This window comes from Apis florea, unplaced genomic scaffold (genome assembly GCF_048593485.1).
Source record: "Apis florea isolate Af1SG1 unplaced genomic scaffold, ASM4859348v1 contig_2272_pilon, whole genome shotgun sequence".
NCBI classification, from domain to species: Eukaryota; Metazoa; Arthropoda; class Insecta; order Hymenoptera; family Apidae; genus Apis; species Apis florea.
The window spans coordinates 5,426,780-5,451,203 of record NW_028256549.1 but is presented as its reverse complement, the minus strand read 5'-3'; the positions used below and the strand labels follow the sequence as shown (position 1 = coordinate 5,451,203).

Here is a 24,424-nt window from a genome sequence, read left to right as displayed (position 1 = left end):
TTTTAATATATCTATCAATCAAATAAAATTCATTTAGATATAATCAGATAATTTTTTAATATAAAAAAGTACATAATTAATATAAAATGTATTATTTATTTTTATAATGTATTTAATTAAATTTAATAATCATAATTGTTTATTTATAAAAATATAATATTTTTATTAACTTAAAATTTGAACATATCCCCACCCTTAATATTTAGTCTATCTCTTTTCATCGAAATAGTATAATAGTACGTCCTACTGTTTGATCGACCAAAGAGACTAAGAGAGACACTCAACAAGATGTATCCAAAAACTATCCGAGAAGCTAATAAAGAACATATATTGGCTGTTTCAAGAGATTTTATATCACAGCCACGACTTAGTAAGTATTTATATGTATTAATAAAATAAGTTTATTAAAATTCAAAAGAAGAAAACTTAAAAAATATAAATGTTATTAAACGGCATAAACTGGGCGTAGCAGATCGATTTATCGTAGTCAGCTGATTTTGAATGTGTTTGTTTTTTAATCATAATAAATAAAAAAAAAAATAAATTTAATATATAAAAATATTTTGAACAATTACATATTTATAAAATTTAATAACTTAATTGCAAATCAATGTTTTTTATATGAATAGAGACATCTATCATGTGACTAGATGCAGCATTGATATAATTTAATATAAAATTTATTATAATATAATATTATAAAAGTTATTTTATTTTATATTATAAAAGTTATATATAAATTTATATTTAATATATATTTGTTTAAATAAAATTTCATAATATATATTAAAGTTTTTGTTATATTTTAAATCAATAATTTTTTTTTATTTTTATAGCATATAATATATATTTGTTCAAATTTAATTTGTTCATTTAATATGTATTTGTTCAAATAAAATTTCATAATATATATTAAAGTTTTTGTTATATTTTAAATCAATAATTTTTTTTTATTTTTATAGCATATAAAACCGTCTCAGGTGTAAATGGACCATTGGTAATATTAGATGAAGTCAAATTTCCAAAATTTGCAGAAATTGTTCAATTAAAACTTGCTGATGGATCTACAAGATCTGGTCAAGTATTAGAAGTATCAGGTTCTAAAGCAGTTGTTCAAGTATTTGAGGGTACTTCTGGTATTGATGCAAAAAACACTCTTTGTGAATTTACTGGTGATACTCTTCGGACTCCTGTATCTGAAGATATGTTGGGACGTGTTTTTAATGGATCTGGAAAACCAATTGATAAAGGTCCTCCTATTCTTGCGGAAGATTTTTTGGACATTGAAGGACAACCAATTAATCCATGGTCACGTATATATCCTAAAGAAATGATTCAAACAGGTATCTCAGCTATTGATGTTATGAATTCTATTGCTCGTGGCCAAAAAATCCCTATTTTCTCAGCTGCTGGTTTACCACACAATGAGGTATTCTATATTAAATATTTAAATTATAAGATATTTTATGATATCAATGCAATGCAATTATAAAATATCAATTATTAATAATGATTTAAAATCAACAATTATTTAAATTGATGTATACTTTATAGATTGCTGCACAAATTTGCCGTCAAGCTGGTCTTGTAAAGTTACCTGGAAAGTCAGTTTTGGATTCTCATGAAGATAATTTTGCCATAGTATTTGCTGCTATGGGTGTGAATATGGAAACTGCTCGTTTCTTCAAGCAAGATTTTGAAGAAAATGGTTCTATGGAAAATGTGTGCCTCTTTTTAAATTTAGCCAATGATCCTACTATTGAAAGAATTATTACTCCACGTCTTGCTTTAACTGCAGCTGAATTTTTGGCTTATCAATGTGAAAAACATGTTCTAGTTATACTAACTGATATGTCCTCTTATGCTGAGGCTCTTCGTGAAGTATCTGCTGCTCGTGAAGAAGTACCAGGACGACGTGGTTTTCCTGGTTATATGTATACAGATTTAGCAACTATATATGAACGAGCTGGTCGAGTAGAAGGTCGCAATGGTTCTATTACCCAAATTCCAATTTTAACTATGCCAAACGATGATATTACTCACCCTATTCCTGATTTAACTGGATATATTACTGAGGGTCAAATTTATGTTGATCGTCAACTTCATAATAGACAAATTTATCCACCTGTTAATGTACTTCCTTCATTATCTCGACTTATGAAATCTGCTATTGGTGAAGGATGGACACGAAAAGATCATTCTGATGTGTCTAATCAATTGGTAAGTTTTATATTTTATAACTTTTAAAAATATATGTATATATACTTTATATAAATATTATGATTTTAATAATGATCTTATTTTAGTATGCTTGTTATGCTATTGGAAAAGATGTACAAGCTATGAAAGCTGTTGTTGGTGAAGAAGCTTTAACACCAGATGATTTGCTGTATTTAGAATTTCTTTCTAAATTTGAGAAAAATTTTATTTCTCAAGGAAGTTACGAAAATCGTACAGTCTTTGAATCATTGGATATTGGTTGGCAGTTATTGCGTATCTTTCCTAAAGAGATGCTCAAACGAATTCCTACTAACATTCTCGCCGAATTTTATCCAAGAGATTCACGTCATTAGTTTTTTTCATATTTACAATTAAGTCTTTTTTGTTTAAACTATATAAAAAAAATTATGAATGAAAGAAATGAAAAAATGGTCTGACTCTCTTTTTTGATCATTTTTTGATGATTAAATTAAAAAAAATTAAATATTTATATATATATAATTTTAAAAATATTAAATTAATAAAATTGCAATATTTCTGTTAATCAAATATAAACTAAAATTGGAATTAATATATTTTAATAAATTAATTATCTGGAATAGTATTAAATGTGTAGTAGAAGATAGAATATAAGAGAAATATATAGAGAATTACATTACATAATTTAACATTAATTCTACATTGTTAAAATGTAATTTTAATAATAATAGATATTTTGTGTTTTGTGCGAATAATCACTTATAACAAGTGATTGTGTAAAATATAATATATAATTCAGTATTAACATAAAAAAGAAATATCATTATATAACTTTATATTTTTCGGTTTCACATTCCAATATAAAATTTTCATCTATACAAATATTATACTCAATTAAAAGAAAAAAAATTAGACGTTATTTGATGTTGATAAGAATGTTTAATCTTGCACAGATTGTTCAATCAATATTTTATAAATGTATCTTTGTTGCTTTTAATATTGTAAAAATAATATATTTGTCTCAAATAAATATGTAAAACATACCATAAATGTATCTACCATAAAATATTTTATTTGTTTTGTTATTAATGTAATTATATTGAATTTATTATATTGAATGAATATAAATAATAGTAAAATACATCTACATAAAATATGTATACATTGTATAAAAATATAATACATAATGTATATATTATGTATGTATACATAAATATTATATATAAACAAAAATTTTTTGTACAATTCCAATAATTGGTATCTAGTAATTCATACATAATCTTAACAATAACTAATGCTTTATATATATTTTTTACATATCTATCTTATTCTTTACATATTGTATAATTTATTTTTGTAAACAAATTGTATTATTATATTACATATCATGATTTTTTCATTTTTTTTTTTTGTTTTGTTCTATTAGAGATATAATCCAATAATTCAACATTATGGAAATTCTTAGCCAGATTATTGAAATTTTAATATAAAATATTAAGTATAAAACACGTATTTAAATGTATTTATGTTCAATATATATTTTTTATTATTTTACAAGAGAATAAAATGAGTCAAGAAAATATGATTATAATAACATCTTATAAACTATATATGTTCATTTTGTGCAAAACATCTTGTTCAAAACATATTTTCAGAATTTGTATTTTTTTTTAATGAATTAAAAATATTTTATAATCAATGGTCAGGTTTTAGCTGCTAATTGATGAACTGCTAATTGAACACGAAGTTCTATACAAGCATCCTTTTCTTCTATGATACTGCGAATTAAAGTAGTCATTTTTTTCTAAAATAAAATAAAATACAAGTAATATATTAATTTAAAATTTATAGATATATATTTATAATATATAGATTAAGTTATAAATTTGTTATGAGTACCTCAAGTAACTGATTTTCTTTAACTAATTGTATCATAGCTGTCATCTCTGCTTCATTCGGCGAATGTGCTCGTTCCTTTGGTTTTTTCTTTTCAGGACCACGTTCTATTAATATTTCCATTAACCGTTTAATTTCGTTCTTTTCTTGATTTATTCGCGATTTTAGTAATGCTTGCATATTCAATAATTCTTCATAAATTAAACTCTCTTTCAATTTATCAATAGTATTTTCATGTTCAAGTTCTACTACTGAAATTAAAATAAATGTAATAAAAATAATATGTAATGGTACCGTAAATTTTAATCATCATTTGTACCATTTTCACTTGTTATAGATGAAATATTTTCTTGTTCATTAAATTGTGGTATAATTGTTGATATTTCAGAAGAATCAACAATATCTTTATCATGTGCATGAACATTTCGTTCATTTTGAATAATTGTATTTGTATTTGTATTTGTTGGTTCTTTATTGTCTTCTAGAATATGTGCTTTATTATCCTTTTTTGTTAATGTGGATATTGATTGAGCTTCTAATTTTGCATATTCTATATCTTCTTCTTCTGTTTTTGTTTTTTGTATATTTAATTCTACTACAATTTCATCATTTGATTTCACTTCTTCATCTAAACTTTTTTGCGCAGCACCTTCCATTTTTTGAACTGTTTTATATTTTCTCTAAAGGAAAAAAAAATTGATGTTATATTTTGCAAAAATTTTCGTTGATATTTTTAAATTGAAAAAATAAATACTAAAATAGAACCTTCAATTGTGTTATCATACGTTGCACTTCCCACAATTGTTCTTCGCGTAATTTTGTAACAAAACCTGCATTCATTTGCATATGTATTTGCGAAAGTAACGATTCTTGTTTAGATAATTCAGCTGCTATGCTTTCTACAGAATCTGGAAGATTAATACTACCAGATGAAAGTGGCGGCACATATTTCGTTAATTTTACATTTGGAAAAAGAGCTTTGCAATGAAACAACAAAGCTAATAATAATCTATGACTCATTTGTAATACAGGACTTAATGTCATTGAAATGGTTTGAGCATTCATTTTAGTAGTTTTTTCCTGTAATATTAATATAAAATATTATATTTTATGTTACAAATATATATATAAATATATATAAAATAGTAAGTATATTTTTTCAACATACTCGTATTGTAACATGATCTAAATGTAATATAACCCATGCTAAAAGAACATTATTATATTTAGGAAGCTGCTGAGTTAAATGTAATAATTGTGCTTCTCTTTGAGCAACATCTTTTGTAGATGCTGCTTGTTCAAACCTAGATATCATTTCACTGCTTTCTAAGACAGGCTCTGGTAGTTCTCTGTATCATTAAAACTTTAATCTTGTATTACTTTAAAATATTTATTAGTATTTAATATAGTGATACAAACCTAAGAAATAATATTAATAAACTTGTAGCTACTGTAGGTTCAAATTCAGATAAATTTACAAGCTCTCTATGATTATATAACTTTTTTAAATGCTGAACTTTTGATTTCACTCCTGGAACTTTATATAGACCTTCTATATTCATTCCATGCTCTTCTGTAAAATCAATGCAATCTCTCACAACTAAAGGTAAATCAATGCCATCATGACAACGACTTCTTTCCACTGCTAAATGCAGACTAACGCCAAATACTGGTTGCTCCTCTAGATAGATAATTATTCAGAAATTTAATTCTACATATTATCAAATAATTTTATATCGTGGATTTTACCTCCAATATCTAAACCATCTTCCACAGTGTGTTTTCCTTTTTTACGATCTTTAAATTTTTGTTTTGTTTTATCTTTGTCTTTTTCTTTACGTTTTTCTTTCTCTATATCTTTTTCATCCTTATCTTTTTTCTTTTTATCTTTCTCCTTTTCACCATCTTTTTCTTTACCTTCTTTTTCTCTGGATTTTTCACGTTTTTCTTTCTTTGATGGAAACTTGAAAGCTTTAGTCTTTTTCGACTTTGAAGGACTTCTGTGAGTTAAATTATATGCTAATTCAAGTAATAAATATAATAATTGTATATAACATATGAAAAGATATATTTGTTTAATACGTTATAAAATATAACTTTTATATATACTTTTATCTTTTAATTATTCACTTTTTTGTATATATAAAAGTAATACTTTCATAATAAAATATACATTTATAATAGAAATAAGAATTAAAATGATTAACAATATAAAATTATAAATATTTGTGATAAGTTTATTTTCTATTTTAAGATGACTATTTTTAAATATTTTTAAAATATTAATAGATACTAAACATTTTAATCAATACAACTAATTTTAAATTAATAAATTAATTAATATGTCAGTGCTAACAATATATAAAAATTAAAATTACTTTATAATATTCATTTATATATCTATATTCTTTATTACAAAAAATATTAATTAAACATAAAATAAATAGTTTAACCTATGAACTTAATTTTTATTTAATAAAAAATATATAAAATAACTTATAGAAATTATTAAATAAATTAATGTTTATAACTTATAAAACTTATAAAAAATTATATAAAAAAAAAACATTACTTTGTTTCCTGATCTTCGTCAGGGGAACTTTCTCCTTCTAAGGTAGCATATCCTCGATCTTTTCGATCTTTTTTTTCTTTTCGTTTACTACCAAGGAGTTCTTTTTTAGAATGTTTCTCATGTCCACCTTCATCACTAACTAAAAATATATAAATATAATTACTAATTATTTTTATAAATATAAATACAGTAAATAATTAATTAGAAGATATTTGGGAAAATAATTTATAATTTGATTTATGATTTCTATAACATATATAACCTCTTTGTTAAAATAACTATTATGCAAAAAAAATTAGATAAATTAGATTATTGATAATACATACAATCGCTCTCGTTACTTTTTTTGGCTGATTCTGATGCATATAATCCAGGAAATTCTTTTTCTACATCTGGACTTTCGAAATCCATCCTCCTAAGCTTACAATGTTTTAATAGGCTTAAAAATCTTGATATCAAACTATCGATATTTCATTCGAGCTTTTCTCGATTGTCAAAAATTATTCGACTTTCAGATCGATTATCTACATTCGAATTCTTATATACGATATTTTTTATATTTTTATATTTTATTTCATATCGCGTATTTCGGAAGGCATCCATGGTTTAAAAACATGACCATCAGCTTCTTTACTAGCCATATAAGTGAAATATGCTTGCTTAAACGATATCGAAGGAAATTTTCCATATTCCATTGAATTCCACATTGATCGCCCATACAAAACACGTTCTTTACGAACTTGACTATAAAACATAGCTTTTTTCATTGCAATCTATAAATGAATAAAATTATAATTGTATAATTAAAATAATAATCTAATTGAAAAATTGTTGTATTTATTGTTTCAAAAAACCTTTCTTTTTATTTCTTGTGCATCATCGAAAGTTAAATTCCTAAGTTTTGTCATTTTTAATAATGGAGTTCGAACTTCTGATTTAGCGGTTATTGTATCTAACTTGTTCCATAAATTAATACTTTTACGTAATAATTTTTCTAAAAATATTACATTTCAAATAATAATTTGTATATCGAATACTATATATATAAAAATAAGTTTGACTTACTCTTTTCTTTATCAGTAACAACTATTCCTTTTCTATACATTAGCCAATATCGCAACTGTGGCATTAAAAAACTTTTTGGTAGTTTTGCAAATAAAAATCCTTCTGTTGCCATTTTTTTTAATTCAATCTGAGCATTAAGAATTTCAGAAATTTCTATATTTAATTCAAATAAATAGAAAACATAAAAAAAGTATCTTTTACCTTTACTATGGTCATTAAATAATTTTTGGAATCAAAATCTTCTTCATTTTCTTTATCCGATATATCTACATTTTCTATATTTGATTCGGTAGGATTATTTTCTAATTTTTGAGAAATGTTTAAACGTTTTTGTTCAATTTTATCAGATTTAATGTCTTTATTGTCCGAAATCTTTATTTTACTTCCAAAATCTTTTTGTACTATTATGTTTGTATTTTTATTTTTCTTATATGAGCTTTTAATTTCGGAGGATTTTTTTATTGACATATTTTTAATTTCTGTTTTATCCTGAGTATAGTCAATATTTGATTTAACACGGTGCTTAGTATTTTGAGAAATATTTGTTAATTTGCTCTTAGCATCAATAGGTTTTTGTAAATACGAAGTTATATTGGGATTATCATCATGCTTAAATTTTGTTTCATTTTCTGTAATATTTTCATCATTTTCTATATTAAAATTTTGACCACATGTATCTTTGCAGCTATGCTCATCATGCGTATGATAGACTGGTTGAGGAGCGTAAATTTCTCTAAATGCTTCTTTTACGGCTTCTTGTCTCTTTTTTTTTTCAGCAAGTAAAATTTCTTCAGGTTTTGGCAAAGGTCCAGGCGGAATATTTGTAAGAGACCAATGACGATGTAAACAAACACATGGTATTTCATGTTCGCTTGGTTCAGGTGTTTGAATAGGAGTAGCCATATGAATACCACCTACTACTTGCTTAGGTGGTAAATAAGAATAGTTTTCGGCAACGCCAGTTATACAATATTTAATATCGTCAACATATTCATCCTCTCTTGGAATTCTTTTTACGTCCGATATCATTAATTTTGTATTTGGCACTAATGGTTTTGAAATATCTGCGACATTTATATAAGGTTGTTTTTTCAAAGTCTTTAATCGTTTTTGACGCTCCTTCCATTTCAATTTTTGTTCTCTATGTTCAAGTATTTTTCTTTCATACTTACATTCACAAACTGGTCGTTTTGTTTTAAGTTTACGATGTGATATAGGACAACCTACTTTATTAAATTTGGCACATTTAAGCCAACAAGGTAAATTATCTCTACATCGCGTAAAATATTCAGACAAACTTACATCTTTAAGTGCCAAATTCCAACGTTCTTTTGGTGATTTTGCGTTTATTAATGTTTCTCTGGTTTTGTCAAGTTCTTTCATCAATTGAATTTTTTCCTCATCTTCTTCTGTGGCTTGAATACCATATGTATCTATATATCGACTGCAACCACAAGATTCTTTATTTTTTGAAACTTCCGATATTTTGGGTGTACTGTATTGTTCAAAAAATTTTAGATTTTGATCTTTACGTTGAGTAAGACACATATCATAGGGGGAATCATAAAGATCATATTCAGGTACATATTCGTCACTTCTACGGGGACTCGGTGGTGGGGTATAATAAATGACACCATCTATAACTTGCATCTTTTTATCTTCGACTTCTTTTTTTTTTTTAAATAATTTTTTTTCTTCGTCATCTTTTTTTCCACCTATATTTCCTCCAATATTATATAATAATATTTTTTTTTTTGCTCTATTTTCCCGACAAATACATGGTTTTCCTCCTGATCTTACTGGTACAGTTTCTGGAGGATAATCTGGTTCACTGAGATATACTAAAGTTTTTTTAGTTGGCAATTTTTGCTCTGATTTTGTCTTCCATCCACAAGGACCTTTACTTGGTAATTGTATATCTGCATCTGCTTCATCTTGTCTATCAATTACAGGTTCAATATCGTAGTCGTATTCTAATTGACATTTTGCTGGAGGTTCATCTGGAATATCTATTGGTTTAACATCATAAGGATAGAGTTCAGGAGATTTTAACATGTTTTTCAATTCATATATCTTATTTTTATAAGTTGTTTCAGGATCTATATCTTGATCAATATATATATCTTTCTTTTTATCTCGTCTTATCGATTTTGGATTTGATTTTTTCTTCTTTATTTGTTTGTTTTTAATTGCTAATAAAATTGGGTTATGATTTGATTTCTTCGTATTTTTCTTTTTCTTATCTTGTTTATTATAATTTGTTACATTATGTATTTTTTGTTGAAATGTTTTGTTAAATTGATCATCATGTGTTAAAGATATTTCTTTATTAGATATAGGTTTTTTAGGATTTGATTTTTCGTTTTGTTTCTCTAAATATTTCGAAGATGAAGGATTTTTATTCGCTTTTTGATTGCGCTCATTTTTTGATTTTGAAAGATTTTGATCTTTTGTTTCATCGTTTTTCATATTAATTTGTAATACTTTATCATTCATTTTTTTAGTTTTTACGCTTGAAATTGATTTTTTATCAAATGTTTTTGTTTCACTTTTTTCTTCGCTCTTAAATTTTCCTCGATTATGTTTTTCCGCAATTTGAGATATATTTTTTATAGAAAATTTTTCTTTTTTCGAACTTTGAGATTTACTTACTTTTTCGATTTTAAATTTTTCTCGACCACGTTTTTCGTCAATTTGAGATATACTTTTCGAAATTTTTTCTTTTTTCGAACTTTGAGATTTACTTACTTTTTCGATTTTAAATTTTTCTCGACCACGTTTTTCCTTAATTTGAGATATACTTTTTGTAGGAATTTTTTCTTTTTTGTCTTTTAGAAAAATTTTTTTTATCTCTTTTAAATTTTCTTTTTTAGTATCCAATTTAAAATTTTTCTCTAATGCAGCTTTTTCAGTTTCATCTATTAATATTTTAGATTGTACAGGCGTTGCTGGTGGTTTTGGAGAACTAAGCTTTAATAATGTTTTAAAATCAGTTTCAGATTCTTTTTCTGTTGGTGCTGTACGAAATACATTCCATGGATCATCATAACCATGATAGGTGGGATCAGGAATAAATTTTTCAACCTTTTCCACAACCTTTTCTTTTTTCCTAATTTCTATGGATTGCGGACTCATGTAGCATTTTTCGTCACGTTTCCTTTCTTTTTCTTTCTTGATAGGAGGTGGTGCTTCCTCTACTTTTTCTTCTTCTTCTTCAAGTTCTTCCTCTTCTCCTACTAGTTCTTCTTCTATAACTATCTCCCGTTTTGGTATTCGTGTTCCAAAAGGACCTTCACAAACAGCTTGACCAGGTTTTGTTCCACACGGAGGACTCTGAATAATAATATGATTTTATTATATATTATAACATTATTATAATTTCTTATAATTAAATTAATTTACAAAAATAAAACGTACTTATATAAACGTAATTATAATTAAATTAATTCATAAACATAAAACGTACTCTTAATATTTCTTTTCGTAATTTTTCTTGCTCTGCTAATTCTTCTGGTGTTAAAGTATGCAAAGTACCCCAAGGTCCTCCACAAATACTCATACCATGTTCATCTCCACATGGTTGAAAATCTGCAATACTATACATTTTTTTTTCCCCTGGAGCTTCAGTTTTTTGTTTTTTTCTTTCGGCTTTTTTTTGTAATCTAATTATTTCATTAATAAATGGACTTCTTCTACATGATTTATCACCGGGATATTTCTTACAAGAATATGCAGGAAATTCTTGGGGTCTAAATTTTTTTCCAAAGCATAGTCCATCTTCTTTTGTCCATGGTATATTATCATGACTCAAAGTTGAAGTCAAACCTTTATTAAACATTTGTTGAATTGCACATATGCAAGGCGGAACATTTCTTGGTGGCCTAGGTGGATGTGGCTCTATAATTCGTCCAGGTACGCGTATTAAATCTTCTTGAGCACCGGTTATATAATATTGCGTTTCACCTGTTTCAGTTGTGATACCATTTATTATTAAACTTGTTTTAAGAACATCTTCTGAAGCTATAACTTCTAATAAGTTTACAGTTGATTCTGGAGGAGTTGGTGCAGGAGAATGCATTGCCATTGATCCTACAATATATTTATTTTTATTATCATCTTCGGCTATAGTATCTATTACAAAATAAGGTGCTTTCGTTTCTTTTGCTCTAAAATACGATTTTCTAGTTTGTCTACAAGAACAACAGCTATCACAGCTTGGTCCTGGAAATACTAATTTCGTTATAGCTTCTATATTTTTTATCATTTTATTTGCCTCTCTCTCTACTTTTCGAAATTCTTCATCTACATTTTGCAACCATTCTTGCCAATGACGAGATAAATTTTTTCTACCACTTGGATAAATCTTTTTAGGTCCATCTCCAAGTTTCAATACTGCAAAAAATCTTTCATCACTATTAGAAGGTACTACGTTTGCAACTCCAGTCATTTCATACGTTACAGGACAAGTTGGTGGTTCATCAGAAGCACCAGCTATTATATAATGTGCATGTTTCTCATCAAGCCAAGATTTTTTATTTGCTTGTGGTGGTTGTAGAATTCCACATATTTTATATTCTATTGGTCCTGGTTTCTCAGAAATTCCATTAATTGTAAAATCAAATAATGTATTTTCATATAAAGGTGGAACATTAAGACCACCAAATTTTTGTGAATCATTTTGTATTTTTTGTGTATTTATTGGAGAATTTATTATTTTTTTTAATTTTTCATCTTCATTATTTTCATTATAATATTCATTTTTAAAAGTTTGATCTTGATGTAATTCAACAGAATTTATGTCATGAATAATATTATTTTTTTTTTTATCTTCTTGTTTTTTATTAATTTTAACAATATTTTTTTCTTTTTGGGAATTTGATTTTGTTTTAGAAACATTTTCCTTTTTTGTCATATGAACAGGAGGATTATTTTTAACATGAATTAATTGACTATTTTCAGGATTGTTTTGTACTTTATTATGTTTAATTTCTTTGTAATAAGGATTGGTTATTATATTTTTTATATTTAAAATACACTCTTTAGGAGGTAATATTACGTTTGGCAATGGCGTTAATTTACGTTGTTCTCGCCAATGTTGTAAATGATTATAAAAAGTACACCAATCTGGTCGCATAAAAAGTTCTTCTTCATAGGGCGATTTCATTTTCTGTCTTATTGATATTACTGGCGCAGTAGCTATATAAATAATATATATAATAAAATACTAAATTAATAATAATATATAATAAAATATTAAATTAATAATATATATGAACAATTTAATGAGAAATATGAATAAATTATATGAACAAATTAATAAGAAAATATTACGTTTTGGATATAATTTTGGCATTGTTATAGGCGGCAAACGTTTATGTAGTTCTATAACAGTTTCTGGTAAAGTTAAAAATGCAATAGCTGATAAGATTATTCGTTCATTGCAATCATAAAATTTTTCTAAAATTTAAAAATAGAATTAATATAAAGATATAAAATACAAAAAAATAAATTAAAAGTAAGATATAGCATACTATATCCTTCTTCTTCAAAATAATTTCCTGTTAATATTTTATAAATTTCTCTTAAAAATTCAATTACATTACAATTAGAAGATTCTTGCAATTTCTTAATAGCATCTGATGTTAGTGTGAAAAATGTAGATACAATTCCAATTGATATAAGTGTTCTTTGAGTACGTCCTGTTACCATTTCTTCACAATCTTTATGCATTATACATTGTAACATTCTTAAATTTTTTATCTATAAATTAATATATATATAAATTTGGAAGTATATTAATCAAGATTTAATATTATATTTAATTGATAAAGTATGAGAATTATACTTGATTAATAGAAAAATCTTGATACCATCGAGGATACATATCTGTTTCCTTTTTCATCATAAGCATTACTTAAAAAAAAATTATGAAGTTTTTAGGTTTTATTGTACTAATTATAGAAATAGTAATTAAATTAAAATTTACTTTTCTTTTTTCCAATTTCAGTATTTTTATCCATTTCTTCATTATATTTTCTTATTTTTTGTTCCCAAAATATATCTTTTGCTGAATTAATTTCATCTTCTAAATACCATTGCATTGGTCCTTGAAGAAGGTATGCGAATTTTTCATCATGTAAATCTTCAAAATCATTAGATTTATTAAATGGTCTTTTTTTTTCATATAATCTTTTTAAATCTTTCATATTTTGTAAATTTTGTTTATTTCTTTTATAATTTTTGCGTTTATAATCTCCAACATCTGTATACTTGGCTTTCTTTTTTAAAGATCCATTTTCATGATCCATATAATCAGTAAATTCTGTTCGAAATTTAAAAGTTGGACTTTCATGTATTGCACGTAGAGACATCAATGAAGATTTATATGATTTTAATTTATCATATTTTGTTAATGGATCAACATCATCAATTGAACAACAAAAGCCATATGGTTTTATAATCATCTTTTTTTCAGGAACTTTTCTATTAAGAAAAAAGTAATATAGTTAATATAAAATAAAATTTTTGTTAGAAATGTTTCACATATACCTTCTACGGTGTCTGAGTGTTTTTGATTTTAAAGAAACTTTAGACATTCTGGCCAAATGAAGCAAAGATGAATGATAAATAAAATGTATATAGTTTAGTTTTCCAGTTCCATTTAAGTTGTGTTACTATTATACTTGTAAATTTGTGCGGTGTATGAGGGATGAAAAATGGTTATTGGTTTGGGTTTGATGTTTCTATTAATTTTATTAATAGAATTATTAAATTTAGAATGAATATATCTACAATTAAATTATATATATATATACATATATTATTTATTATAAATATATCTATAGTTATAAATTATATATATATAAATATATCTATTATAAATATACCTATAGTTATAAATTATATATATAAAATTGAAATTTTATTATGATTAATATAAGTTTATATAATGTAATTTTTAAATTTATTTTATATATTATATACAATATAACAAATTTTAATCAATTAGTGAATTAATTAATATAAAAAAAATAATATTTTGTAATAATTAAAAATATACTTAATAATTACTTTGCAATATTTTTTATAAAAAATAAAAACGAAAATTAAATATAATTATTATATAGCATGAAATATGAAATTGAAATTTTATTATGATTAATATAAGTTTATATAATGTAATTTTTAAATTTATTTTATATATTATATACAATATAACAAATTTTAATCAATTAATCAATTAATTAATATAAAAAAATTAATATTTTGTAATAATTAAAAATACATTTAATAATTATTTTGCAATATTTTTTATAAAAAATAAAAACGAGAATTAAATATTATTATATTATTATATAGCATGAAATATATGCAGATTATCATTCATTTTATCAATTTACCATATATTTTTAATTAATGTTTAATATTTTTCTTATAATAACAATTTTTTATTTATATTCATACTATTTATTTTATTCAATAAATATTATATAAAAATTTGTATTTTTTAACTTTTTTTTTTAAACATTGTTTTACCTAGGTGGCGCTAAGATATAGTTCATATAATGTTGCAGTAGAATATCTTGATTTACTAAATTAATGTTTTGATGTGTCTAATGTTACTTGGTTGCGGTTAATTAAAATTTGTATTGATAAGTGTGAATGAAAATTATTGATAAAAGTTAAAATAATATCTTAAACTTATTTTTTTATCTTTTGGTAAGTTTGTTATATTTCTACCATAACAATTATTAATTATTAATAGTATTATAATCGGAAAATGTTTAGGTTAATTTTTTTTTTAAATATTTTATTAATTCATATCATTAATCTATTGCAATTAATTTATTTGTTTCATTTATAGATTTCTAAAGATTTATAGAATTCATTATTGAAAGTATCTTTAATGTATTTAAAAATATTTTAATACATTGCAATAAATGTTTCTAGAATACTTTTGAATACTTTTCTTCCTATGATTAGACATAATATGGTACGAGGTGGTCGAGGTGGAATGATTAGAGGAGGTCGTGGTGGTATGGGACGTGGAATGGGATTTCCTAGAAAACAATTCCTTCCACGTCATCCATTTGATTATACTTTATGTGAAGCTGCGTTTCCACGTGTTAAACCAGCACCAGATGAGTCAGATTTTCAAATGGCACTTTTAAAAAAAAATACAGATATGTGTCCTACACCAAAGGAACAAACTTCTATTTTAAATTTAGTAACTAAATTACAAAGTGTACTTGACAATTTAATAGTTGCTCCAGGAAGTTTTGAAGCTTGTGTAAATATAAATTTCTTCTATAATTTTTAATTGTACAAATTATATTTCTTATTTATTAATAATAATTATTTATAGCAATTAGAAGAAGTAAGACAAGTAGGAAGCTTTAAAAAAGGAACTATGATCAAAGGCCATAATGTAGCTGATATTGTTGTGATCCTCAAAACATTACCTACTAAAACAGCCGTGGAAGCACTTGGTACAAAAGTTAATAATGATTTAAAGACTGTTAATCCCAAAGAAATATTTAGACTTACTCATACAGAACGTGGTTTTGATATTGCTAATAATGAAGCCACAGTACGTGTACTGATTACCACTTTACATCAGAACTTAAGAAAATTAGAATCTGACCAGCATTTAGATGTAAAAATATGTCAAGGTCATCTTGCTGCAATTAGACATTCCCGATGGTTTGAAGAAAATGCTCATCATTCCAGTATAAAAGTTTTAATAAGATTACTTAGAGATTTGAGAAGTAGATTTGAAGGTTTGGAGCCATTATCTCCTTGGATGTTGGATTTATTAGCACACAATGCTATAATGAATAATCCCAGTAGACAAGCATTGCCAATAAATCAGGCATATAAAAGAGTACTTCAATTACTTGCTTCTGGACTTTTCCTTCCAGGATCTGCTGGTAAAAATTATTATATCTTGTGCAATAATATTTTATAAATAAATTTTATAATATTTGTCATGATTTTATTAAGGTATTTCTGATCCATGTGAGGGTGGCAATATACGTGTACACACAGCCATGACATTAGAACAACAAGATTTGGTATGTCTCACAGCTCAAACATTATTACGTGTCTTGGGTCATGGAGGCTATAGACCATTACTTGAGGGTACTAATAAACTTGCTGTAGAAATGAGCGTATGGGCAGGTGGTGTTGTTGCCAGTCCTTTAGACAAGGTATACGAACCTCCTACAGAACAAGAACAACAAGAAGATATGGAAGAAAGTAATGAAGAAATGATAACAGAAAGTGCTTAACTTTTTTTATTCAACATAATTATGTTTTCATTCAGTGTCCTATAAAAGGCTGAGAATTTTGTATTATTTTCTATAATTTTATTGATAATCTTGAATATCTGATACAAAAATTAATGTATTTAGTATTGTACACAAATTTCAAAAATGTATGATTTTTTATTAGCAATAATATAACTAATATCAATGTTTTTACATGATGATATTATGTGTGAATTTGTACTTGTAATATCTCAAATAAAATCCGAATTATATGTGTATATTAGTGGTAAAATATATAATTCAATTCTATATTATTTTCCAAATTTATCCGGAAAAATACATATTTTATTAATTAAAGATTTAAAATAGTTTGCTAATTTAATTATTTAAATCATAAATCGAGTGTCAAATCAAGATTTCTAATTTTGTGTACTTGGCAGTATTAAATATTTTAATAAAATTGAATAAAAAATCTAAATACATGTTTGATTTTATCGCAAGCAAGGATCATTTTCTGGAGTTCGATTGATGCGAGCGCAGTTTATTGATCGACTGTTAGCACCAACACGAATTGGTACTTTAAAGAGTTTTCCTTGCGGCATACAAATGCAAACTTTATATTGTTCATGACCAGATGGATTTTGTAAAAATAATGGTGTTATTGGTATATTTTCTGTATCAATAGAGACACCGTCTTTGGCATCAAGGATAATGCTTCCATTAATACTTTTTAAAGAAATATCTGTATCTGCGCTCCAGATGATATTTTTGCTTTCTATACTGGCACCTTCTGCTCCTTGCATAGAAATTTGATCGTCGGAATTTACAATGAGACTTTCATTAACCGGTGAAGTGATTCTATGCGTTTCTGCAATTTTCACATCAATTTTTTCCACACCAACAGGCAAACCGAAATTTGGAAAATCAGTAGTAAAATAAATAATCCCAGTTCTAAGATCTTTTACTTCGAAAGATTCTATTTTCGATATAGTGGTACCATTTGATAAAATCATCATTTTAGCATGTGTTTCATCGTATGATCGTTGATTATTTACACCTATTTGTACACCAGCTTCGTCACCAGAGATTTCCATTGGTTCGTCCCCATAACTCTGACAAACTCCTGATTGCAAGCATATCTATATATATGAATATATTATCTATATAATTATATAAAAATATTTGTGAAATATTTTAATGTCTGACCTTATCTAAGTCAGTTTTTCCATAAAATTTTACGAGATTTTCATCGGGTATCATTTCCATCGCTTCCATCCCTTGACTGATTCGTAAAACAGCAATCACAGTAATGTTGAGGAAGAGATTGCATAATCCAATTATTGCTAGAATAAAAGTTAGCGTCCATAGACAATAGCGTCTTTTTGCTAATTTTTTGTTAGATGCCGACATAATGTGAGATGATACAATTGTTCGATTAACGTTCTCGCAACTAAAATAATGATTGTTATTATAATAAATGTTACAGATTCGATAATATGAAATTTTTATTACACCTTATATGAACACTACTGCAACTATTTTGACGAATGCAGCCTTTAATTAACGGTCCGTCACTGTTGGATAAATTATCCTCAGCTTTTGATATTGAGGGTGATTCAGTATCATTTCCACATGCGTCGAGAATGGCAGACATTGAATCACTGTGCAAGTGTCAATAATGTAAAATCATATGAATTTTTAACTTTAATGAATATTTTTTTCTTAAATTGATAATACTAATGCCATTTATATTCAAATTATAAGTTAGGTATAAGAACAATTAGTTTTTAATTTTAGTAATATATTCACATGTTGGATTTTTCATTTATTTTGTACACTTTTACATTATATAAAACAATCAATCTATAAAATAACGATTCTTACCTTGAGAGCAATTGCTTCTGAACAAATGAAAATAGATGATCACCTGATTTTTAACTACACACGTACACGGTGTAACGAAAACTAGGTAAAATCTACCAATTGGCGCTTGCGCGTCTTTTCGTATCGATGCAAAATATTATCCAAAGCTTTCGCCTTAAATACCTATATCAAAATTAATAAAAATCAAATATTCAGTAAATTTTAAAATATATTTATTAAAAATTTTTGTTATAATCCACTCCCTATGAATAAATTTAACAGTAATTAATACTTCTTCTATATTATTTTTAAAAGTAGTATACCTGACAAATATTATCTTTTCTGAGTCACTACAAATTTGCCAATTATTCATAATTTCAAACTTGAGATTATGAAATACCAAAATCCAATATGACTTTTAACAAATCATTTGATCTATCTCCATCTAAAAAAAAAAATTAGTTAGAAATCATTTTATTTTATTAATTTGATTAATATTAATAGAAAATGAATTTTACTCCATTCGATTACTCCCTATCTCATTGTAATAGTTTATCATTAATATTAATATCTGGTAAGGAATGTACTAAACAAGATTTTATCTGATTAAATATTACATTTTATTTTAATTTAAGAAACATGATATCATGATATTCAAATGATGATTTATATGCGGGATATCTTATCCTGTCAATAATTCGAAAATTAACTGCATTTTATCATCATCCGATTTCTCAAGATTTAAATCATCTAATCGAATCCAAATTGCACTTCCCCTGCAAAAATTATTTTTAATTAGACATATTATGTTGTTATAAACAATTTTATTTAAATACATTAGAAAAACAAACATATTTATCGAGTTTTTTAAGATAATTTAATATAAAAAAAAATTTTATAAATTGTCAATATTTAATATTTTTATAAAGAAATATGAACTTATTATACGAATTTATTATACAACAAATATTAATCTAATACTTATTTATTATACATATGGGAAATTAATATTTATCACAAATTAATGTATCAAAAAAATAAATGATCAAACTTTAATATCATATTCTGCTATTCTTAAGAAAGAAGAAATGTTATTTCTGACATTTTTAGAAATTGGGGATCAATGTTTTAATAGCTATGATGAAATTATAAATTGATATTGATACGAGTGGTTAGATGAATCTTTATCAGTGTAGATCATTGTAGATAAAATATGCTACAGTTACTACAAAATTTTTTGAAATTAGGGAACCAGACAATGTATAGCCAGACAATGTTTCCCTTTTCAGAACCGCGAAATCTAATTGCAGTTATAAATGTGAATTCTCCAATTACTGATTTTATAACATAATAAACCATAATAAATTTCGGAATACTGTTTCGAATTTCTTCACATTCTAAATAATTAATAATTAATAAAATAATTATTATTATGTTTTCTTTTCTAAATATATTGAATTTAAGCTAACAAAAGATATAAAATAGATGAATTGATAAGAAAACAATTCTTTTTTTCTTATAAAAATTCTTATAAAAATCTTCTTACAAGATAAATGTCACAATCTTCGAATTTCTATAATATTTATTGTAAAATATCTATTTTGTGCTGCTTTGGCGTCCCAGATTTCACTCGGAAGAATTGAGATACTGGTGGTGGTGGTAATAATTGTAGTAATAATAATGTTAGTAATAGATTTTTTAAAAAAATTCTATATCTATTATTTTTCTTGTTTGTAGAAAACACATGATAGGTTCAATTCCTATATAGGGCGCGGAAATTGTCTATTTGTTACATGTAAAACTGAAGGAAATTGCGAAAACAAAAAGACAGAATGCAAAATAAAATTAGAAAATGATGATATATCGATACATTACATGCTATATCATATCCATACGTTTTCTATGTAGAAGGAAACTTTTCATCGTTTCGCAAAACTTAAGCAAATTTGACAAGTGAACTTAAATCTGAATCGCATTAAAGGAGAATTTTGATAAAACTTAATGCGATCATTTATTTGTTCATAGAAATGAAACGAAATATCATTGTATGTATACATTTTATAAGTAGCATATTGAATATCTACAAGATAAGTTTTATCGTAACTCTGACTTATGTCATACAACGAATTATTAATATGTACAGTCTCTATGTACCCGCGTTAAATTATCAGTTTTACGACTCTCAAGAGGAAATTGTATATTTCTTTTTTTTTTATATTCAGAGTACGTTTCACATGCATGAATTCTTTAACGATTTCTGTTGCAAAGTACAAATATATATATATATAAATTGATATTTTATTCATTTTCTACTCTAGTACGATAAATTTATTATTAGACTAAAATCATTTTCATTACTCGAATCTCTTATCTTTTTTTATCTCAAGTATATAAATATTAAATATTATATTTTCTTAAATCTTTTCTTCACCAATCACACGAAAGAATTATCTTGTTTCAGTGCTTTATAGCAAAATTCAGTTAAAAAAAATAAGATTAAAATTAATAATATCATCAATGTTTCAAATTCATTTCTATCTTCACTAATTTATACGTAGTTTCTTTAATTACTGATTTAGTATCTTTCTTTGTACGCTCTTATAGTTTCAATTTCTTTAATAGATTAATATTCAATAATAAGTGATTGGTTGTAAAAACAAGACAGGGTTATCTTATTTTCTTTTTATAAGATTCTTTTAACGATAATTATGCGCGAACAGATCCAAGAAATGTATGTATATATAATATAATTTTTTATTCTTACATTATCAATAGCTTGTATAAGTTAATGATTAATATTAAAATATTTACTATTAATCTGCTTCATTATCAATTGAATTTTTTATTCTAATAATAGAAAATTATTTGTAATATTGAAAATTCAAGTACTGCATATTGCATAATCTTAAGTATTCATTTCAAAAGAATTACATATAAAAAATTCTATAGTAATTTTTAATAATTTTATAACTACAAATATTAAAAATATTTCTTTTTTTCGAAAAATACATAGAATTAAAAAAAAAAAAAGTATTGAAATAAGATATAATCATAAATTATATTAAAATATTATGTATTTAATATGTATTGTGTAATAAAATTTTGATCATATAAAATATCTATACAAACTTCTGTATTCTATATAAATATATTTGTAAATCTATAAAAAAAATAAAATACATAAATACAATTTAATATATGTAATTTAATATAAAAATTTAATATAAAATTTAATATAAAAATGTATTTATTTTACATTTATATTATAAATCTGGCCAAACTATATTCTCTATCCATGGAATATAATTATAAACACGAGTATATATACCAGGAATAATGGTACCGCAAAGCTTTCCTAAACTCGTTATACCGATTAAAGTATACATACAATCGTAATCTTGATTTAAGATGACGAGTGGTCCACCACTATCTCCCTACAATCGCAATAGATATAAATTTCATATTTTTATTATATTTTTTACTATATTATTCTTAAAATATTATTACCTGACAAGTATCTTTTCCAAGTTCACCAGCGCAGATTTGCGAATCTTCCATGATTCCAAATTTGAGTTTATTGTTTTTTTCATTTCCGATGAATAACTCATTACATTTTGGTTGAGATACCAAACTAATTGTGACTTTTAATAAATCATTTGAACTGCTTTCGTCTTTTCGAAAAAAAATTCAAATTGAAATATTATTTTATTGAAATAAATAAGATTTTTTTTAATTATTGTACTTACGCCATTCAACATCTCCCCATCCTGTTGCAGTTGCCTTACCATCAGGGCCACTATCCGGTAAAGAATACGGTAAACAACTTGGTCTTATCCACGCATTGAATTGCACACTTCTTTCTAACTTAAGAAGCGCGATATCGTGATATTGGGATGGTGGTTTATAATGAGGATTTCTTATTCGCTCAACAACACGGAAATTTTCTGGTTCTGCATTATCATCCGATCTCTCGAGATTTAAATCACCTAATCGCACCCAATTTGCAGTGCTATTCCTATAAAAAGTTATATTCGAATTTATATATATATAATATATATATAATATTTTAATTATTATTTATATAATGATTACATAATTATTATTTTGCTGTTAATATTAATATCTATAATGCTAACAACTATATGACTAATAATAATTTGAATGATAATATTGAAGTAAGAATTAAAATATATACAAGTTTCTGTTAAAGGTACAATGTGCAGCGGTTAAAACGAATCTTTCTGAAATTAATGTGCCACCGCATGCCCAAACAATGCCATTTGGTGTGTCAAATCCAATTGCAGCCATATGCGGAAATTCTTTTAATTCAGCTTTTGTACCACCAACGATAAGTTTGCGTTTAACATAACACAAAGATACATTTTTAGGTTTCTTATTTACTGCTAAAGTTGGTGGATATTCGGTCGTGTATAGAGATCTACTGTATTCTTCACATTCTAAAATAATTATTATAATAGATTACAATATAAAGTTTTAAAAGAAAGAATTTAAAAAATTCGAAATTTAAAAAATTATATATATATATAAAGTACATACTTGCTCTTGTTTTGGCACCTCTGCCAGTAAATGGTGGAAGAGTTGTAATTGTAGTTTTTTTAGTTGTAGTTCTAATTGTGGTTGTATATATTTTTTCTGAAATGTTTGGACAGCATACAAGAGGATCAAAATTAAGATATCCACATATTTTACGTGGTGGTAATCCTCTTAATAAATTTTCATAAACCGAAGGACATTGTAGAATAAATTTACAAATACCTGGCGAATTGTTATCAGTGATACATGCTTCATCTAAAAAAAAAATATTAAATATTAGATAAGATCTATATGAATATTCATTAACAATGAGTATACAGAAAAAATCCTAATTAACTTTATGAAGTAGTCCATTGTACCTATTTTTTATTTTCTCTTATAAACTTTTCTTAATTAATTTTCTATAACAACAAAATAAAACTAATCATTTATAAATATAATTTTAAATATCATATTAAATGTCATTAGATTATTATATTAGTATTAGATATATAACAAATCTAATTTTTTATATATTTTTATTTATTGTCTACTAAAAAACTTACCTATATCCTGTGCATTACAAAAAATCGGATTACATAGAAAGCATAAAAACACTATAATCAACGTTGTTATTGGTAAGAAAAATTGTGACGATAATCGAGACATGCCTTCACTACTCCGTAAGTTTCTCGACTGCTTCGTATTTCTCCTTACACATCACTTTTGTATATCCCTCCTTACTTCGAAGATAATAACTGGTGATAGGATGAGCGATGAATCTTTTCTTTCTGAAAATGAAACGAATTTCTAAGAAAATAGAAGTTAATTAATTACATGAATCATGAATAAATGAAAATTATTCAAATACCTAACAAATTTTCATTAAAATCAGAATTTTCAAGTTAGGTGAATTTATTTATAAAATGATATTTTAAAACATTATTTAATTATTATTCATTACATTTATTAAACAATATTTATAAAAAATATGTGCTATACATTCTATAAAGATCTGAAAAGAAAT

General features: G+C 25.0%; 6 protein-coding genes across 13 annotated transcripts; 2 read left to right on the top strand and 4 right to left on the bottom strand.

Annotated features, from left to right (window-relative positions):
* Positions 1 to 210: 210 nt before the first annotated feature.
* Positions 211 to 3,265, top strand: Vha55 (V-type proton ATPase subunit Vha55). The gene is made up of 4 exons (XM_003695959.4): positions 211 to 370; positions 963 to 1,429; positions 1,555 to 2,220; positions 2,307 to 3,265. The coding sequence occupies exons 1-4, from the start codon at positions 289 to 291 to the stop codon at positions 2,571 to 2,573; spliced, it is 1,482 nt and encodes a 493-aa protein (XP_003696007.1). The 5' UTR covers positions 211 to 288; the 3' UTR covers positions 2,574 to 3,265.
* Positions 3,266 to 3,711: 446 nt separating this feature from the next.
* Positions 3,712 to 7,129, bottom strand: Rlip (Ral interacting protein). 2 transcript variants are annotated; one of them, XM_086917812.1, is made up of 9 exons: positions 6,994 to 7,129; positions 6,668 to 6,806; positions 5,845 to 6,095; positions 5,515 to 5,776; positions 5,264 to 5,444; positions 4,861 to 5,175; positions 4,415 to 4,775; positions 4,099 to 4,346; positions 3,712 to 4,003 (listed from the first exon to the last, which is right to left on the bottom strand). In XM_086917812.1, the coding sequence occupies exons 1-9, from the start codon at positions 7,076 to 7,078 to the stop codon at positions 3,902 to 3,904; spliced, it is 1,944 nt and encodes a 647-aa protein (XP_086773938.1). In that variant the 5' UTR covers positions 7,079 to 7,129; the 3' UTR covers positions 3,712 to 3,901. The 2 variants fall into 2 exon arrangements, with proteins under 2 accessions (XP_086773938.1, XP_086773939.1); XM_086917813.1 differs by having other exon boundaries at positions 4,099 to 4,343.
* A 107-nt stretch (positions 7,130 to 7,236) lies between these two features.
* Positions 7,237 to 14,528, bottom strand: LOC100871233 (uncharacterized). 2 transcript variants are annotated; one of them, XM_086917810.1, is made up of 10 exons: positions 14,282 to 14,528; positions 13,719 to 14,215; positions 13,578 to 13,645; positions 13,264 to 13,492; positions 13,064 to 13,189; positions 11,199 to 12,928; positions 7,934 to 11,065; positions 7,733 to 7,859; positions 7,522 to 7,661; positions 7,237 to 7,440 (listed from the first exon to the last, which is right to left on the bottom strand). In XM_086917810.1, the coding sequence occupies exons 1-10, from the start codon at positions 14,326 to 14,328 to the stop codon at positions 7,237 to 7,239; spliced, it is 6,300 nt and encodes a 2,099-aa protein (XP_086773936.1). In that variant the 5' UTR covers positions 14,329 to 14,528. The 2 variants fall into 2 exon arrangements, with proteins under 2 accessions (XP_086773936.1, XP_086773937.1); XM_086917811.1 differs by lacking the exon at positions 7,522 to 7,661 and having other exon boundaries at positions 7,304 to 7,440.
* Positions 14,529 to 15,134: 606 nt separating this feature from the next.
* Positions 15,135 to 17,279, top strand: LOC100866346 (interleukin enhancer-binding factor 2 homolog). 2 transcript variants are annotated; one of them, XM_012489921.3, is made up of 4 exons: positions 15,135 to 15,451; positions 15,716 to 16,022; positions 16,098 to 16,662; positions 16,736 to 17,279. In XM_012489921.3, exons 2-4 carry the CDS (start codon positions 15,723 to 15,725, stop codon positions 17,020 to 17,022), a joined length of 1,152 nt encoding a protein of 383 aa, XP_012345375.1. In that variant the 5' UTR covers positions 15,135 to 15,451; positions 15,716 to 15,722; the 3' UTR covers positions 17,023 to 17,279. The 2 variants fall into 2 exon arrangements, with proteins under 2 accessions (XP_012345375.1, XP_012345374.1); XM_012489920.3 differs by lacking the exon at positions 15,135 to 15,451 and having other exon boundaries at positions 15,708 to 16,022.
* Scgbeta (sarcoglycan beta) lies at positions 17,011 to 20,864 on the bottom strand. Its single transcript, XM_003695966.4, has 7 exons — positions 20,740 to 20,864; positions 19,383 to 19,640; positions 19,188 to 19,309; positions 18,886 to 19,047; positions 18,516 to 18,662; positions 18,208 to 18,451; positions 17,011 to 18,140 (listed from the first exon to the last, which is right to left on the bottom strand). Exons 5-7 carry the CDS (start codon positions 18,653 to 18,655, stop codon positions 17,493 to 17,495), a joined length of 1,032 nt encoding a protein of 343 aa, XP_003696014.1. The 5' UTR covers positions 18,656 to 18,662; positions 18,886 to 19,047; positions 19,188 to 19,309; positions 19,383 to 19,640; positions 20,740 to 20,864; the 3' UTR covers positions 17,011 to 17,492.
* On the bottom strand, positions 19,461 to 24,188 carry LOC100871349 (venom protease). 5 transcript variants are annotated; one of them, XM_086917818.1, is made up of 8 exons: positions 23,964 to 24,188; positions 23,641 to 23,673; positions 23,422 to 23,517; positions 23,060 to 23,321; positions 22,611 to 22,879; positions 22,372 to 22,535; positions 22,121 to 22,298; positions 21,921 to 22,024 (listed from the first exon to the last, which is right to left on the bottom strand). In XM_086917818.1, the coding sequence occupies exons 1-7, from the start codon at positions 24,064 to 24,066 to the stop codon at positions 22,128 to 22,130; spliced, it is 1,098 nt and encodes a 365-aa protein (XP_086773944.1). In that variant the 5' UTR covers positions 24,067 to 24,188; the 3' UTR covers positions 21,921 to 22,024; positions 22,121 to 22,127. The 5 variants fall into 5 exon arrangements, with proteins under 5 accessions (XP_086773941.1, XP_086773944.1, XP_086773940.1 ...); XM_086917815.1 differs by lacking the exon at positions 21,921 to 22,024 and adding an exon at positions 19,461 to 19,640 and having other exon boundaries at positions 23,422 to 23,673; positions 23,964 to 24,122; XM_086917814.1 differs by having other exon boundaries at positions 23,422 to 23,673.
* Between the last annotated feature and the right edge of the window lie 236 nt (positions 24,189 to 24,424).

Bases quoted from the DNA above. Each gene is read 5' to 3' on its own strand.
- Vha55 (XM_003695959.4), top strand. From the start codon at position 289: ATGTATCCAAAAACTATCCGAGAAGCTAATAAAGAACATATATTGGCT. The intron at 371-962 runs GTAAGTATTTAT...TTATTTTTATAG, and splicing joins TATATCACAGCCACGACTTA to CATATAAAACCGTCTCAGGT. The intron at 2,221-2,306 runs GTAAGTTTTATA...ATCTTATTTTAG, and splicing joins CTGATGTGTCTAATCAATTG to TATGCTTGTTATGCTATTGG.
- Rlip (XM_086917812.1), bottom strand. From the start codon at position 7,078: ATGGATTTCGAAAGTCCAGATGTAGAAAAAGAATTTCCTGGATTATAT. The intron at 5,445-5,514 runs GTTTGTATCACT...TTAATGATACAG, and splicing joins TTATTAATATTATTTCTTAG to AGAACTACCAGAGCCTGTCT. The intron at 4,004-4,098 runs GTACTCATAACA...ATTTTATTTTAG, and splicing joins AAGAAAATCAGTTACTTGAG to AAAAAAATGACTACTTTAAT.
- LOC100871233 (XM_086917810.1), bottom strand. From the start codon at position 14,328: ATGTCTAAAGTTTCTTTAAAATCAAAAACACTCAGACACCGTAGAAG. The intron at 12,929-13,063 runs GTAATATTTTCT...TTATTTATATAG, and splicing joins GCCAAAATTATATCCAAAAC to CTACTGCGCCAGTAATATCA. The intron at 7,441-7,521 runs GTTTTTTGAAAC...ATTCATTTATAG, and splicing joins CACAAGAAATAAAAAGAAAG to ATTGCAATGAAAAAAGCTAT.
- LOC100866346 (XM_012489920.3), top strand. From the start codon at position 15,708: ATGATTAGACATAATATGGTACGAGGTGGTCGAGGTGGAATGATTAGA. The intron at 16,023-16,097 runs GTAAATATAAAT...AATTATTTATAG, and splicing joins CAGGAAGTTTTGAAGCTTGT to CAATTAGAAGAAGTAAGACA. The intron at 16,663-16,735 runs GTAAAAATTATT...GATTTTATTAAG, and splicing joins TTTCCTTCCAGGATCTGCTG to GTATTTCTGATCCATGTGAG.
- Scgbeta (XM_003695966.4), bottom strand. From the start codon at position 18,655: ATGTCTGCCATTCTCGACGCATGTGGAAATGATACTGAATCACCCTCA. The intron at 18,452-18,515 runs GTGTAATAAAAA...TCATTATTTTAG, and splicing joins TGCAGTAGTGTTCATATAAG to TTGCGAGAACGTTAATCGAA. The intron at 18,141-18,207 runs GTCAGACATTAA...TCATATATATAG, and splicing joins GAAAAACTGACTTAGATAAG to ATATGCTTGCAATCAGGAGT.
- LOC100871349 (XM_012489827.3), bottom strand. From the start codon at position 24,066: ATGTCTCGATTATCGTCACAATTTTTCTTACCAATAACAACGTTGATT. The intron at 23,322-23,421 runs GTATGTACTTTA...TAATTATTTTAG, and splicing joins AGGTGCCAAAACAAGAGCAA to AATGTGAAGAATACAGTAGA. The intron at 22,536-22,610 runs GTAAGTACAATA...TTTTTCGAAAAG, and splicing joins ATGGGGAGATGTTGAATGGC to ACGAAAGCAGTTCAAATGAT.